Source organism: Lontra canadensis, unplaced genomic scaffold (genome assembly GCF_010015895.1).
Source record: "Lontra canadensis isolate GAN:19392208 unplaced genomic scaffold, GSC_riverotter_1.0 scaffold5, whole genome shotgun sequence".
Classification (NCBI taxonomy): Eukaryota; Metazoa; Chordata; class Mammalia; order Carnivora; family Mustelidae; genus Lontra; species Lontra canadensis.
The window spans coordinates 17501102-17513296 of NW_022630999.1; the positions used below are offsets into that span (position 1 = coordinate 17501102).

Consider the following 12195-nt stretch of genomic DNA (forward strand, 5'->3'; position numbering starts at 1 on the left):
AGTGGTTTACACATGTCACCTCATTTACTCCACACGGCCACCATTTATAGGAGATGCTATTATTACATTTTATGCCTGTGCACACCAAGAAATTAAGTGGCCCAGCTGGAAGGTACTGGAGCTTGGACTCTGTCTCAGGCAGTCTGTCCTCAAGGCTCTACCCACTATCCTAACTGTTATAAGATTTAACATCTCTTCGGGGCACCTGGGTGGCTCAGTTGTTTAAGCCTCTGCCTTCAGCTCAGGTCATGATCTCAGGGTCCTGGGATCTAGCCACTGCTTGGCAGGGAGCCTGCTTCCCCCCATCTCTCTGCCTGCCTCTCTGCCTACTTGTGATCTCTCTCTCTCTCTGTCAAATAAATAAATAAAATCTTAAAAAAAAAAAAAAAAAGATTTAATATCCCTTCAATGCAATGCAATGCACCTGATGATAGAAGTCTTTCAAAATATTGAAAACAAAGGGGAATCACCCATCTGCCCCAGCATCTTCACTTAGTAGATGGGAAAGGTGACGTGCAGAGAGAGGGAAGTGACTTGCCCAAGATCCCAGAGGGAAGAATCACCACTGGTCAGGCCTGGTGCTCCCACCGAGGAGCCCTGAGAACCCCCACCCAAGTAAATGTCGTAATTAACTTCTTTGTAGCATGTAAGCAAGTAACATCCAGACATTGCAAGAGACATCGCCTCCAACAAAAGTGGCTCAACTTTATTGCAGGGAAGCTAGAGAGGAGCAGGGCAAGTGAAGGTCTCTGCAAGAACTGCCATCGCTGAGCAGGATTGCCAGGCCCCCAGTCTGTCTGGAAGGCAGATCAGCAGCCTGGAAGAGACGAGAAGTTAAGTGGAACAAAAGCGCCATCTGCTGTGCATGTGCAGGTATTGCAAAGCGGCAGAGTTTTCACTAAGGGGCGCTTGTGGGAGGTGATGTGAGAAACTCGGACGCAGGAGCAGAACTGGCACCCAGTGTTCTGCCCTGCACTCTACTCCCATCACAGCTGTCATACTCCGGTAGGCTGGAACCCACTAATCTCACTAAAGCCAATCTCTGCCAACGCCTTCTTCTGGGGGACTTCTAGGGCACCCGGGATGGTGCTCCCTGTCCCGTTTCAGTTCACACTGGGAAGTCAGTGAACAAAATCACAAGCAAACCAATCTGCTCATGAATAAATAGTCAAGATGACTTCATGACCCAGAAACTCTCTCTGATTCCCACGCCTGGCTTCAAACCCATCACTGGGGAGCATCTTAAACCAGACGGAGACGAGATGCTGCGGGGATGTGTGGGGGAAAGCTCCACGGGTCAGTCTCACCAAGTACTGTGCCTCTGAGTCTGCGGGAGCCTTTCTGTACTACACATGCTTGCTGACATGCTTGCCCAGATACAATTAGCTGGAATCCAGAATATGCTTCAAAATAACGGGCAGAGATGAAACAGAGCAGATTTATCAGTGGATCTGGATAATGGGTACACGGGGATTCATTTTACTACTCATATGTTTAAAACTTCCATAATAAAAAAGCAAAGATAAATAAATTAATTAAAAACTATGAGAATTATTCAGCCATAGAAAGGAATAAAGTGCTGATCCGTGGTACAGCTTGGATGAATCCTGAAAACATTATGCTAAGTGAAATCGTGTGGTTCTCTTGAAATGAACCATCCAGAAGAAGCAAGTCGAGAGGCCAGATGCAGCTTAGCGACTCCCAGGGCAGTGGACAGTGGCTCAGGGTATCTTTCTGGGGTGATAAAGCTTTGAAGCCAGAGTTGCTCATTATGAATGCAGTGAATCCACTAAATAATGTTATATGACTTTCACTTCAATAATTTTAAAAACTGGGGCACCTGGGTGGCTCAGTGAGTTAAAGCCTCTGCCTTCAGCTCAGCTCATGTTCCCAGGGTCCTGGGATCGAGCCCCACATCAGCCTCTCTGCTCAGCAGGGAGCCTGCTTCCTCTTCTCTCTCTTTGCCTACCTCTCCGTCTACTTGTGATCTCTATCTGTCAAATAAATAAATAAAATTTTTAAAAAATAAAATAAAATAAATTTAAAAACTACTATGAAAAGGGGCACCTGGGCGGCTCAGTCATTAAGTATCTGCCTTCAGCTCAGGTCATAATCCCGGGATCCTGGGATGGAGCCCCGAAGAGCCCCACATGGGTCTCCCTGCTCAGCGGGGAGCCTGCTTCTCCCTCTGCCACTCCCCTTGCTTGTGTTCCTTCTCTCACCGTCTGTCAAATAAATAAATAAAATCTAAAAAAAAAAAAAAAAAAAAAAAAACTACTATGAGAAGAAGACCCATCAAGTTACCCACGGTTTACAACTGGCAGGCATTATTGTTTTCGCTGAACAGGATGCACAGGCTCAGGCCAGGAGTCTCCAATGCAAGGGGTCTGTGTTGGGGTTCCCCCATGTGATTCCCCTACTCAGGAAGCTCTGGCTCTTCCTTCCCTCCATCCTGTCTCTTCAGAGTACTTTCATCAACCACAATCTTATAACCTGACATGGAGGCCCCATATGAAACAGGGCGGATGACCAGGGATAGGCAGAGAAGCCCAGAGCGCCGCCCACACTCTCCAGCAGAACCCCTCGGGATGCAGGAACCATTGACCAGCACTGATCCGCAGCATGATGGAAACATTATCTTCTCCTTGAGGGTCAGCCTTCACTTTTAGAAGGATTTCCCAGTAACCCCCACACGGCAGGAAAATAGGATAGAGGTTGTGGCCCCGTTCTACAGCTGGAAGAGTCTCCATAATGTAAGAAGAATTCAAAGTCACAGCGTGAAATGAGGACATTATTAGTCATCCTGGGCTCATCCCTGACCATGGGCTGTGTCCAGAGACAGAAAGAGCATGAGGAACACAGATGCATCTGACATAACCTGCATGTGACATCACCCCATACACAGGACACGGCCATTAGCCCACCAGTCCCCTGCAGCTGGCCTCTGCCTGGGGGTCTCTCGTGGGCCCATGCACAGGGGACAAGGCCACTGGCTATGACAGAACTCTGCTTCAGGACGCCTCTCATCCTGCCTCTGCCACTCTACTGTGTGGGGCTTGGGTCATGTCCCCTCCCCTCTCCGGGCCTCATGTTTCTCAATGGCACTGAGCGCTGAACCACAGGAGGGATGTGGCAGTCACTGCGATTCGAGCAGGACAAGGGCAGTGATGGTCAGGGAGGGCTGTGCCGTGAAGGATTCTGAAGAGGTATTAGATCGCTAAATGAAGCCTGTCCTGGTCCCATAGTGAACAGTCCAGCACAGTGCCACACTTGCATGCCTCTGCGCTGTGGACAATTAAAGGGGACGTGTCCTCCAGCTTGGACATGGAGGATTGCTTCTGTACCATTGGGGCTGCGGCCAGGCTCAGGAAGCTGATGGCGGTTCTGAGCAGGGAGAGAGGCCAAGTTGAATTAACTTACCTGGTCATTGCACAGAAGCATGAGGTCCAGGGCACAGGTGTCCTCTCGGATGCGACAGTTTATCAAAGGAATGCTTAGTCTCCTATACTCTACACTTAAACCCTGATGATCATGAGATGCACTCCCCAAGTCAAGAAAGGGACCCTGGGAGACATAACACAGTGCTCTGCATACTCTCAGGGGGCTGTAAGGACTCCCTGAATGAGAGATTTGCATCAGATAATGAAATATGTTGCATGAGGGCTGGGGCCTCACCCACCTGCTCCCTTTGGTCCATCTTGGGCCCAGGGATCCGGGCCCTCGCTATTTGGGGCCGAGGTAGGAAACAGCCTTTCCTGTTTTCTCCAGGGTCTCCAGCAGAATGTCCACGCTGTGGTCAGAGCTGATGCAAACCTTCTTGTTGGGCAGGTCAATGTCAAACTCAACTCCTACAGGAAAAGGGAAGTGGGGTATGTGGGGAGGAAGCAGAGATCTTCCCAGTCAGAGCCAGAGAGTTCAAGCTCCAGAGTTTGGACTCACAACCACCTTCCCCTTTCCTCCATGCCAGGGATCAGCAAACTCTTCCTATAAAGAACCAGAGTCATGTTTTAGGCATCTGGGGCCACATGGACTCAGCTGCATGGTCCTCTCTCTGTGTATTGCTTTTATGCCCCTTTAAAAATGTAAAAACTGTTCTCAGCTGTACAAAAACAGCCTGTGAGCTAGATTTGACCTACAGACTATAGATTGCCAATCCCTGCTCAACACTGGGGCTTCCTTTAAGTTTTCTTTTCTTTTTATTTCAAAAATAATTAATACAGGGGCATGGGTGGCTCAGTGGGTTAAAGCCTCTGCCTTTGGCTCAGGTCATGATCTCAGAGTCCTGGGATTGAGCTCCGCACTGGGCTCTCTGCTCGGCAGGGAGCCTGCTTCCTCCTCTCTCTCTGCCTGCCTCTCTGCCTACTTGTGATCTCTCTCTGTGTGTCAAATAAATAAAGTCTTTTAAAAAATAATAATTAATACAGACACACCATTAAAAAAAAAAAAAGGAAATATTTCTGAATAAAACCAGAAAGTAGAAGGCCTCCAGAAGTCACTAAAACAGCATGGCATCTATCCAGTTCTTCTTCCAGACAGACAAGTAAAAAGTAATTCCCCCGAACGGCATCATACTACATACACTGGTCTTGCTATATTTCACTTTCCAGTGTCCAGGGGATCTTGCCATCTCCGTACATACAGACTTACAGCATTCTCTCTTTAACAGCTACACTACATTCCAAAGTGTGGAATCCCCTTGGACCCGTACATCCACTTGGTCCCCTGTTGCAATGGTACAGTAATATACCAGAACATATAAAACTTGTGAAAATATTTCTATACCATGAATTTACAGAATGGAAATTGGTGAGCAATGGACTGGCACATTTTAAATGCTGATATTGTAAAACCACCCTCCTAAAGGGGTGTGCCAACTTCAAGGCACCCTCCCTCCCCCACCCAGAGCACTCCATGGAAATACCTAGAACGTGTCTGGTTGAGACAATGGAATGCAGAGGGAAAGCCCTTACAGGTTCTAGGCCTGGCTTCACCACTGACTTGGATGACTACAGGCGGATCCTGCCCATTCTAGGCCTCAGTTTCCCCATCTGTACATTACAGAATTGGGGGTGGCCAGCCTCTATGGTCTCTCCAGTTCACATATGCCATTAGCTGGGATTCCTCAGGCCCAGCACTGCTCATCTAAGTCTCCAACTAATCCTTTTGACACAACTTAAGAGGCCACCCAAGTGGGGACAGTTGTGAAAGATGGGGAGAAACCGTCCAAGTTCAAAGGGAGATCCCCAAACATCAAAGAGCCTTCAAAAGCCCATGGCACAGATTTAGTCATAATGTCTGAATTTGTATCTGACAGAAACTGAGGGGAAAAAAAAACGTATCGTGTCCTCGCCACACACTGGATTTTTGTCTTTTGGTTCGAAGTATCTCCTTCCTCTTTGGGATATATATTTTGGTGGCATCATACAGCTGCAAGAAAGTCTGGGATCATCTAACCCAGTGGGTTTCAAACTGTGCTCCTTGAGCCCAGATTCCCGGTTGGGTGTCCTCAAGCCATCAAGAGTGAAAGCAGGCTGGCTGTCACCCCTCACTTCATCCAGAACATGTCATGTCATACTTGGAGGGGCTTCTGAGAAGAGTGTCACAGCAGAAGCTGACGTACACTGACATGCCTACACGCAGCTAGGAAGACTCCGGCCCCAGGGAGACGAGGCCACAGTCACATGGCAGGTCAGCAGCCAGGATTTTCCTACTGCTTCAGATGCCTTCAAATTAAGATTCCAGTTTCCAGGACTAGAAGCCACCACTGACTCACTTTGGGAAAGTCCCTTCCCTCCCAAGCTCTGGTGTCAACACCCCCATCCCACAGATGGAAAGGCCAGCTCAGAGGAATGCTCCTGAGTGCTAATGGGATCACATCCATGTGGAAGCCCTTGGAAATCTGGGTATTATCTAGGGCTTTAAATGTGAAAAACCTTAGAAGACTGACTGCCCAGCACTCCCAGAACTCTGATCACAGCTCAGTCATTACCTCAAAGAGCCCCAGGGCCAGACCCCAGCCCTCTTTGGGCCTCAGTTTCCCCAGTTGAGAACTGAGGGGGCTGGATGAGAATAACTGTTTTCTAAATATGTCCAGAAGAAGCACTTTAGGACTTCTGCACACGACTTGAGTCAAAGTTCATTTTTTAAAACTACTGCAATTTTCTAAACATTAGCAGAAAAATGACACTCCAATGTATCGTATCCAAAATGATCACCGAAGATCACCAACATATTAACCGGTGCTGCCAGGACCGTGTGGCCAAATCCCAGCTCTGCCGCTTACTGACTGTGTGATCGCAACAAAGTCGCTCAACCTCTCTGAACTTCAGTTCCCCCCCGCTTATAATGGAGACAGTCCAAGGAGCCACCTAAATGGCTCTGGTGAGGAACAGATGATGCGGTCCACAGGGCCACCAAGCAGAGTACTGGGCACATGCTAAGTATGTACTTGATACATGTTAGTTTTCCTGTTATTATCAGCTCCAACTCAAGCTTCTCCGGCTCCGTGGCTGCACGTACTGGCCTCTCCCACCTAAGCCCTAACGAAGGGCCCCTCACTCACCTCCCAGCTTGTTGAGCACCCGGCTGACCGCATTGGAGCAGCCTTCACAGGTCATGTCCACGGAGAACTCGTGCTTCTGAAATGAACAAAGGGGACCATGAGCCAGTCCTGCGGCATGATCCACACACCACAGCAGCACACAGGCCCACACAGGGGCCAAGACAGAGCGCAGCAAGACAGGGCAAGATCCGGCTGTCATCAGACTCACCACTAGCCTGTTTTTGAGCCCCACTCTGTTACAAAGTGGAGTTAAGTAAGGGTTTCTCCATCTCATACATTGTTGTATTGAATGAGATAATCCCTATAAGGCCTTCAGCAGTGTCTAGCACATGATGAGTAGAGTCACCTGGGAAGCTAGTTTAAAAAAATGCTATTTCTAGTCTTACCTTCAAAATCTTGATTCTTGGGCTATAGGGTGGTCTCAAGACCACTGGTAACTCTGACATGGGTGGGCCCGTGGACTCTGAGCCATGCTGATCTGGTCTTATTCATGCATCAAAAGATCATATTCTGCATTAGAACCACCCAGGAAAAACTACAAATTCTCATCAACAAGTGTGGGCTGGGGCATCTGTCACGGCTAATAAGTGTCTCTGGTATTCTGAAACACGGAGATGACTGCTCTCAACCATGTGCCTCATGGTCAGGGGCAGCACCTTGAGTCCTGGGAAAGAAGGGATCTGCCTAGGCTCCCAGTGGGTTGGAGGCTGGGCCAGTAAAGGCACCAGACTCCTCGACACTTCCTCTGGGCTCAACATCCTACAGTCTTCAAGGGCCTAATGGCAAGTGTTGTTCAGTTCACTGCTGCAACTCGAGCCTTGAGCAGCGGCTGGCATACAGTAGGTGCTTACTACATTTTTTTTGCGTGAGCAGATGATTGACACAGCTGGCTGAGGAGCTCTGGGTTGTGTCTGGCAGAATATGGCTGAAGGGATGTTATGTGACTTCTGAGGTCAGGTCTTGGGCTTCTTCCTTGCTCTCTCTCTGGAGGAGGCTGACTAAGACATCCTCAAGACCTCAAGCAATCCCACGGAGAGAGGCTCATGGTGAGCCCCTGAGAGGGAGCCATTGTGGAAACAGATGCTCCTTCACAGCCGGCAGACATCTTCACGTAGCTTCATCAGAGACCACGTGCGGGACACCCCACAGAGCTGTCCCCAGATTCCCGGCTCTCAGAAACTAAGAATTAATAAATGTTTACCTTTCCAACCACCGAGGTTTGGGGCCATTACTCAGGAGCAACAGATAACAAACTTTGAGAGCTTGGAGCCTGCTAGTAGTCTCCATTAGGTTATTATTAACCTGTTTCACAGCCCTCTTTTCTCTCACTTCAAACCACAATGACTACATGTTTCATGGAGCATTCCAAAGTGTTTTGTTTTGTTTTTTTTTTTTCTAAGATTTTACTTACTTATTTGAGAGAAACAGAGACAGAGAGAGTATGTGAGCATGAGTGGGAGAAGGGGCAGAGGGAGAAGGAGAAGCAGACTCCCCACTGGGCAGGGCTTGATTCCAGGACCCTGGGATCATGACCTGAGCCAAAGGCAGATGCTTAACTGATGAAGCCACCCAGGTGCCCAAGCATTCCAAAATATTCCAGATTTGTTACCTCAACTGGAATTCTGGACATAGCAATGTTTTCTTGCTGGACGACCTCAGGCAAAAATCTCTGTGCTTTAAGAAAAAAAGAAAAAAAAAAAAATCCTTCTGCCTTAAGGGCCCCAGTCACCTTATCTTACAAAAAAAATATTAGCCAACTCAAGTTCTCTCAATCTCAGTGCACAGAAGTATCCCTTGGGGACTTGAGGACATGGAACTCAGCAAGCAGCTGCCTCTATCAGCTCTGAGGCTCTGGGCTAGGCCCTGGGGTTCTCTCCATTTTTAACCCACTGGGGAGACACAGGGAGGCAAGGCCACAGACCTGAGAAAAACTGGACTAATGGCTTCTCAAGCTCTTTCCAAGTCTTAGAACATGTTTGGGTCTGGCTTATTATCATGCTGTCCAGGGGAAACTAAGACCAAGAGCTAAGAGTTTGGTTTTTTCACTCTTTTACTGAGGCCAAATCTGCAAAATGTGCCTTAAAGAAAATGGTTAGTTTTTCTTTTCTTCTATGTTAAACACCTCTTATTCCTTTAGCTTATTCTATGACTACAACAAGGCAGAGGCTTAACCCAGTGAGCCGCCCAGTTGCCCCTGTGAGCTGGTTTTATAAAGTTTTATTGGAACACTGCTAAGACCACTGGCTTACTTTCACAATGGAATGGCAGAGCTGAGTAGTTATAAATGGACCACTTGGTTCCTCAAGCCTAAAGCATTTAAAGTACTCACCTGGGAGCTGCTGGGTGGCTCAAAGCCTCCGCCTTCGGCTCAGGTCAGGATCCCAGGGTCCTGGGATCCAGCCCCACAGTGGGATCTCCCTGCTCAGCGGGAAGCCTGCTTCTCCCTTTCCCACTGACCTTGCTTGTGTTCCTGCTCTCCCTGTCTCTCTCTGTCAAATAAATAAAATCTTTAAAAAATAAAATAAAAATAAAAAAATTCACCTGGCCCTTTAAGAAAAAGTGCGCTGACTCCTGCTCTATAATAACCAGTAGACAATCCAGATTTGTCAATGGTTTGCACCTGGATGCCCACCCAAAGACTTAAAGGGTTTGCAAGACCTACATGAGACCTAAATACTGAGTGCTGCTGTGCGCCAAATGCTCTGTACACAGAATCTCAGTTCTCCCTCAGCTTGGAAAGGGAGCTAGAGACCCTGTTTTTCTCCAGAAGAAACTGAAGTTCCCAGGGGTTCACGGAGCTCCCCACAGTCACTGGTGAGTCTGTGCCGAGGCAGGGATGTGAACCCAGGCTTTCCTGGCTCCAGGGACATTTTGTGAGCCATGGAGCAACCGACAGCACGGCCAGGGGCCACCCTGTGACCCTGACTCTCAGCAGGAGCTCGGGCAGCAGGACACCTCGTGAACAGGCACAGGGATAGGCGCCCAAGAACCAATGTCAACACATCCGTGAAGCCTTCTGCTGCGGCCTACAGAGCGCAGATCTCCTTTCATCCTCCACAATAGAAGTCAGATCCAGGAGGCGGCTTCTGGGGGGCAAATGTTCCAATTCAGTGCTCTTCCCCTCGACTCGGGGTTGCTCAAGTCAATTTGGGGGTGGCAGAAAATCTACTTAAGGACAGAGTAATCCATTCTTTACAGAGAATCCTAAGCCAGCCCCCTATTGCCTCAGCCCTTCAGACAGGCCTGTCACCTGTAAGGTTCTTTAAAGCAATGAAAAAGTTCAGTGAACTGTGCAATTCTTTAACAGAATCTCAGAACTGGAAGGAGGAAATGCAGTGGGGTCACCTTGTCTGGCTCCCTCCCAGAGAAGGAAGTCTTTCTCAAATATCCAGGATATTGAGTCTTTGAATACAAAGTCGATTAGGAGTTTACTAATATTTGAATGCGGACTGCGTGCCAGGCATTGTTCTAAACACTCTGCACACATTACTTTGTTTAATCATCACAAAGTTCCCATGAGATGGCCATTATTATCCTTTCTTGACAGACAAGGGAGCTGAGATTCAGAGGTTAGGTCACTTGCTTGGGGGTGACACAGGCAGTGAGGGAACCAAGTCCAGACTGAAAATGTCTTCAGAGCCTAAACTTTTAACCACTTGTTAAAAATGCGGTCCTTGTTAAAATGGGGTTAGCACCTGCCCGCCTCTAGTTCCACCCCACTTGTCCTAGGTCGACACCAGAGCTACCATTTCTTGGGGACGAGCTAGGTCAGTGGCTATGCTACGTATTTTACTGGTGTTTTTCCAGGTAATACTAAGAGTCCTTTGAGGTCAGAATTTACGCCCCCCCCCCCTATTTTACAGATGAGGAAACAAAGGCACAGAGAAGTAAAGCGGCTTGCCCAAGGTCACCCGGGTGAGAAGCAATGGCACAGGTTTTTCCAAAGAGGCTTCCGAGATTCCAAATTTTTGTCTGAGTAACTCTCAGGTGACACTCTGACCAGTTTTGACCACAGCCCCTTGACTAATAGCCTCCTTTCTGCAGTTGCTCATCTTGTGATATGGTGCCAAGTGCCCTCTTCATTCTGACCATCTGCTCTGGAGGGACACTTGTCCAAATCTCCAGAAGTGAACACAGAATAGAGTGATCCTGAAGCTGGCCTTTCCCTCACTGCCACCCTCTCCGAAAACTTTGTGACCTCAACTATCCCAGTCCCAGTCCGGTTAATGCTGTCCTCCTAACATTGCCACAGGCAGCTTTGCTCAAGTAGGAGGGCTGATAATGTCAGCTTCTTTGTTCATACTTTGTGCTGTCTGAGGATTTGTCTCAAGGCACCTGGCAAGGCCCAAGAGAAATGACACCTGAGATGTCTGAGACTCAGCCCAGGGGGCCTCTGGGTTACCTGCCAGCTCCCGAAAGCTAGGCTGCTAAGACACAGGGCATCTGAGGGACACCTCTGGGTATCCATGTGAAGCAGAGCCATAAACTAGGCACCCTGGGGGAAACTGCTTAACACCACATGGCCCCAACCGAGATCTACAGGATGTACTTGGCAACACAGCTTACTCTCAATCCCGTAGAACTACTTTTGTCTGGCATTTATTTCCCAAGTGGTCAGGCCTGGAGAGATGGGAGCCTGAAGATAAGGTGCTTAATTCTGACTCCACCCAACGCCTAAAGGAGACCTCCAGTAAGTTACTGCGCTTCTTCTTTTTATCTGCCGAAGTCCTTAGTTTCCTATCTACAAAACGAGACCCTGAGCAACCACGTATGTGCATTAAGACTAAGTGAGTGGCAAAGGCACCTAAGACCTGCTCATTCCTCCCCAAACTCTCTTTGAGCAACTGGCAACTTTTGAGCAGGTCCCTTAGCGTCTCCTAGGTTCATGGGTTCAGGTTCAGAAAGTGATCGGTAGGAAAAGTTCAGCGTCGCCCAGGGCTGAACGGAAATGGGCCAGAGTAGGCAGGGGGAAGGAAGGAAAACCACGGACCTCTGAAAACCTGGACATCTGAAAACCTGCCCCGTCCAGGAGGCAACAGCCACCCGCCCCTCCCCCATCCTCTCTTTCAAGCCATTACCGCAGACGGGGCAAACCGGGAAGGCGCGGGGACTAGACGTCCCAGTTCCAGCTCGCCACCCGCTCACTGGGTGATCCCGGCGACTCTGCCCTTCCCTGGGTCTCAGTTTCCCCGTCTATGCAGGGAAGAATTGGGCCTGTAACCCTTGGAGGCCTTGCAGCTACAATGTTCTGAGGCCTGACTCCTACATAAAACCCCTTTCGGATCGGATTTTCTGGAGGGTCGCAGAAACTTGCAGTAGATGGGGAGAGAGTGAGAAGAGGGGCAGGCAAAAGCCCCGGCTCCGGCCCGAGCCCTTGAAGAGCGACGTGTGGCCGATCGGCGGCGGCCCGGGTCTGCGCGGGGCGGGAGCGAGGAGGCACTCACCGGCATAGCTGTGGAAGGGGTGGTGGCGGTGGCGGCGGCGGTGGCGGAGGCGGTGGCGGCGGCGGTGGCGGTGGCGGCGGCGGTGGCGGCGGCTGCGGGAGCGTCACTGCTGCCGGCTCCGAGTGCTGGCGCTGCCATGCTTCCGGGGCTGGGCTCCGGGAGGACCCGCCCCTCCCGCCAGGCCCCGCC

The 12195-nt window shown here is 49.5% G+C and overlaps 1 protein-coding gene across 2 annotated transcripts; it reads right to left on the minus strand.

The window, feature by feature from the left end:
• Nucleotides 1-672: 672 nt before the first annotated feature.
• On the minus strand, nucleotides 673-12195 carry ATOX1 (antioxidant 1 copper chaperone). 2 transcript variants are annotated; one of them, XM_032851610.1, is made up of 4 exons: nucleotides 12007-12195; nucleotides 6563-6638; nucleotides 3680-3848; nucleotides 673-817 (listed from the first exon to the last, which is right to left on the minus strand). In XM_032851610.1, exons 1-3 carry the CDS (start codon nucleotides 12142-12144, stop codon nucleotides 3724-3726), a joined length of 339 nt encoding a protein of 112 aa, XP_032707501.1. In that variant the 5' UTR covers nucleotides 12145-12195; the 3' UTR covers nucleotides 673-817; nucleotides 3680-3723. The 2 variants fall into 2 exon arrangements, with proteins under 2 accessions (XP_032707501.1, XP_032707502.1); XM_032851611.1 differs by lacking the exon at nucleotides 12007-12195 and adding an exon at nucleotides 6949-7082.